Source organism: Sceloporus undulatus, chromosome 6 (assembly GCF_019175285.1).
Source record: "Sceloporus undulatus isolate JIND9_A2432 ecotype Alabama chromosome 6, SceUnd_v1.1, whole genome shotgun sequence".
NCBI classification, from domain to species: domain Eukaryota; kingdom Metazoa; phylum Chordata; class Lepidosauria; order Squamata; family Phrynosomatidae; genus Sceloporus; species Sceloporus undulatus.
The window spans coordinates 73,846,212-73,850,781 of NC_056527.1; the positions used below are offsets into that span (position 1 = coordinate 73,846,212).

General features: G+C 38.3%; 1 protein-coding gene across 1 annotated transcript in view; it reads left to right on the forward strand.

Moving 5' to 3' along the window:
* SLC9A3 (solute carrier family 9 member A3) overlaps positions 1 to 4,570 on the forward strand; it is a 122,655-nt gene that overhangs the window by 113,897 nt on the left and 4,188 nt on the right. Inside the window, exon 16 of the mRNA XM_042473597.1 lies at positions 3,613 to 3,856. Coding sequence (XP_042329531.1) covers positions 3,613 to 3,856 — 244 coding nt within the window. The remainder of the gene's footprint in view (positions 1 to 3,612; positions 3,857 to 4,570) is intronic.

A 4,570-nucleotide genomic window follows, 5' to 3' on the forward strand; every position in this document is an offset into this window, starting at 1 on the left:
AAGCACTGTAAATTTAATACTGTGGAATATGCACAGCAGACAGTGTTTCAACAAAATAGGGCATAGCTTCTCTTAAATGGGTAAAAAAATAGCTCAAACAAGCATTCAGATCAAAGAGTACAAGTGTTTATACAGTGCACCCACGCCATAGGCAAGCCCCCTATACGCAGCTTCTTACTTACACGGAAGCCGCACAACATGAGAACAAATGGCGCACGCTCTCTCCCACACCGTGAGCACAAGCCCCATTCAGCTGAATGGGTTTTTCAGCTTACGCGAGGGGTCCGGAACAGATTCCCCATGTAAGCCAAGGGACCATTGTATTAACATACATATGCATGCTGCTAGAGATAAAAACAGTTTAATGGGTATATCAACCCTCTTGCACTATACTAGATCTAATAATATGGAACTGCAGGTTGAGAAAGCTAATATTTGCTAAATAAGAACTCAAGGCAGCACTGTATTATGGAAATGTCAAAATGAGGAATTTGTATGTTGTATGTTGGAAGAAACATGGGTGCTACTGAAAACAGTGGGACAGAGGGACACATAGAATTTCACTTCCTGGTTATCAAGGATACTTGCATGAGTACAGGGTGCCATGAGCCTGGACATCCAACTTTTGGTTATAATTCACAGTGTGACAAAAGCCTCAAGTCTTTTAAAGACTCTTGAGTGCCTCATTGGTCAGAGGTGACCAATAAATGATATATTCAAAGGTGCTTCTGATATTACTGATACAGAACAACAGGGGAAATGAATGGAAGCTTAGCTCTTTTTTTGATCCCTGAATCTATATTTCATTTTAAAAAAGAAATGAAAATAAAGAGCCCTGAAACTTGGCTTCTTCTTAGGAGATTTGGGAAAACAAGAAAAGATAAATTAGGTAAAATACTGTGGCTATGATCTACTTGGTTGGTTGAAGATGACCATGGCTACCAAGGCAGATGAAAACAACTTCTTAAAAATAGTGTAAAGGTTGTACTGAATTTTGAGACCTATAAAGCAGCCTCCACATTCCCTGCTTATCTAGCATTGTTCTGGATTCAGAGCAGGTAGTGCAGGAGGACACAAGCCACTGTGGGCCCCCAAAAAGGGAAATCAACAGGTTGATCATACCCCATGTGGACCCAGATCACCTAGAGAGTAAATCTTCTTGTCTAGATAGAGAGAGCAACAGAAATCTCTCTGGACATATCAGGAAGCAGGTTGGTAAAAGGAAAGGAATCCCTAGTTCTACAACCCTAGAAAAATGGACTAAGCACCAGAATAAAGCTGGTATAATGCCAAGGGGAAAAAACACAAAGAATAATCTTGGATGTCAAGTTAATAGGGCCAGTCCTCCCAATAAGCCCAGCAAGGCAGATGTTCAGGTGTCAAACTTCTAGGAACAATGAATTTGCTCCCTCTCCCATTTACAGATTCCCCACAAGTCTGGGAACATTCTGCTGCTGAAGGTAGCTCTCTAGAGCCTACTACCTTCCAGGTGATTGGGTCTGAGGGATTGTGAAAACTAGGCATTATGAATGAGGCATCCTGGAAGACTGTCAGCGGCATGATGCATGTGATCACTCAGAGAATACTAGGATCCACATAGTATCTGAGGGAGAACCCTTCAAAACCAGGCATTTGAAAAGTAAAAATAACAAAATAAAACTAAAGAACCCCAGTGACCTCTGTTTTGCTACCAAAAGTGAGACAGAGTATGTGGTAATGGTGGCAGTATTGGTGCATCTCTTCCTGCTTCATTTGCTTCTTGAGTTGCTTCTGTCAGTCTTAGCTGAATGACAGAAAGCCTGGGTAGCAAAAGCTGTATTTTCCAACCCATCAGACTCATTTGAGCAGAGAGGCCCTGGTCTAGTTGGTGAGGTAGGTTTATGGTATGAAATAATGAACCATTAAAGCAATCCACTGAGATCATAGCAAGAAAGATTAGCACCCTAGCACTTATTCTAGAGCAAAACAGGAAAAGGTCATAGCTGCTAGCTATACTGTTAAAGTAATCTTTGCTTTAGCCCTGAGTGTCTAAAGGATAGCTGCAGGCTTCAAAACAGAGACTACAAAGGACTCTATCTCTGAGTCTGGAGTCAGGTGAAGCAAAACAAAGAGATGAATAGTTTGACTCTGACAAATGAAAGGAAACCTCAAGCATGCCCCTGGGTATTTTACTGAATTAGAGCTTATTTGCATGAGCAAAGCCTTGCTATGGAATAACTTTTATGAATACAAAAAAGCATCATAAGGAGTAGCCAAAGGGTAAATCTAATTAGCTCCCTATTTTGAGAGCCAGGATGCTTCAGGATTGGGTAATGCTTCATGCCAAAGCCCTTCATTGGCTAATTATAAACACCTGGAAGCCATATGATTGCTCGCAGGTATCCAACATGACAGTAGTAACAATATTGTCAATAACAGTGATGTTGCAATATTTTTTATATACTGTAGTAAAATTGTGTATTTGAAATAAAAATTCAAGGACAGATGTAATACTTAAATCCCTGTGAAACATGTTACATACAAAGAGTCTTGTTTCCAGTACAGTACAGCCCCTGTATCCATAGGGGATACATTTGCAGACTTAGTGTAGAAACATGAAACCATGGATAATAGTGAAACCTACTGAAGTGAATGATGTCAGAAGTGACCATAGAATCATGCTGGTAAACCTAGAGATTTCTAGAGAGGACACCTTTCTAGGCATTTCTAGGTCTTCCAGCACAACTCAACGGTCAGCTTCTGCCAGAATTGCATTGGAGGGCCTAGAAAATGCCTAGAGAGAACATATTTTTCCACAGGTAAGTGAAACTGCAGGTACCGGTTCCATGGATGTGGGGATCGTACTGTGTTATAAATCTCACAATTCCAGTTCCCTAGAGGGCCAGGATTTCAAAATGAAATTGCAAAATAGTGACACTAGATTAAATCCAACATTAGTCCTATCTAGAGAAAACTCATAGAGTTCAAAGTGATATGTCAGTTGTGACTAACAAGTGCCATTCAGTTCAACTGATCTATTTTAAGTAGGACTACCATTTGATTGAGACCATTACAATTAATAGTCAGTCTTGAACACAATTGTTTTTCAGTATAGCATTCATTTTCACTTTATGTTGGATAGTTAAGAAACGCTTCAAGTTACAAAAGAAAAAAGATGAGTTGATCTGATTTTTAAGACAGATAGCAAAGATTCTAATGTAAATGTGCCATAACATTCCATGTTACTGATACATTCTGTTCTTAAATCTCATGAATGAGACACAGAATGAAAAGTATTCTTTTCAAAAACTATCACATTAGATATATTGTGCTACAGCAGGGGTTCAGGATGGGGGGAAGCTGGAAGGTTCTGTCTTTCCTGTGAGAGGAACTTGTTTATGAAGCTGTCATCTCATTTGGGCATGTCTTGATTTTCTAATTCTTGTAGTGTGAAGACAGCATTGCAATGGAGCTTTAGTTTTTTGTTGAGACCTTTTACAAAAAGATGAACCAACTGTGCAAGCAGCCAAACATATTTTTTTTTCCTAGCCAGTTTCAGCATGGAGGATGTCATTTGCCACTGACCTTTTTTTAAAATTGCTAACTAAATTTGTCATTCATGGACTTTTATAGGCATTGATAATCCAGTATTTTCAGCTGACGTTGAAACAAATGCCACTATGAGGTTTCCACCATGGCTATCTTCTGAAGAGATGGTGGTTCCGTCCCAAAGGGCCCGAGTGCAGATACCCTATTCTCCAAACAACTTTCAACGGCTTGCCCCCATCCGACTCAGCAATAGATCCGTAGATTCCTTTTTACAAGTAGATGGCCCTGAAGAACGACCTAGAACTTTCCTCCCAGAGTCAACACACATGTAATATTTTGAACATGATTGTTGTCCCTATTTTTCAATCAGTCTTTTTCTATCTAATCTTTAATCATCTTGCAAACAGCCTTTTCCTCGTTCTTAGGTTTCTTTGGTGTTACTTTCCTCCCTTCTCTTCTTTCAGCATCTTGTACTTGAAAGCCAAAATGTGAGTTTTATATGTTCTTGCACACTACAAAATTAGAGTTTAATTACCGTAGGTTTAGCGTCCTTGCCTTTTGCACTTTGGTTTTGATTCAGTTATTCTAACAGTCCCCTAAAATGTTAGTCCAAATTCTTCTCTCACTTTTATTTTTTTTTAACAATATTTCCCTATTTTTTACCTGCTCCTCATCTCTGATATTAACCTCAAAATGTATTTATTTAAGCAAATTCAATTCTGTTCAGTTTCAAATTTATTCCTTTAACAAACAAAAACATAACATACATAACAAACAAATGCAATATTACAGTACAGTGAATCATGATATAAAATGTCTGTAGTAAGTTAAAATGCATCATGTCCATATGTAGTACATTAAAGCAACATACTGAAACAGTAAAAAAGCAATACTTGACTTAAAAATTAATAGTTCTGTAAGCTAATAAAAGAAAACCCAGGGCAAAGTACCTATTCTTTCTATAAATTTTGTTTATCACAGATACTTTAGATTTTAAATTTAATTTAGATTTAATAACTGGAGCAAAACCATTCAGCATGTT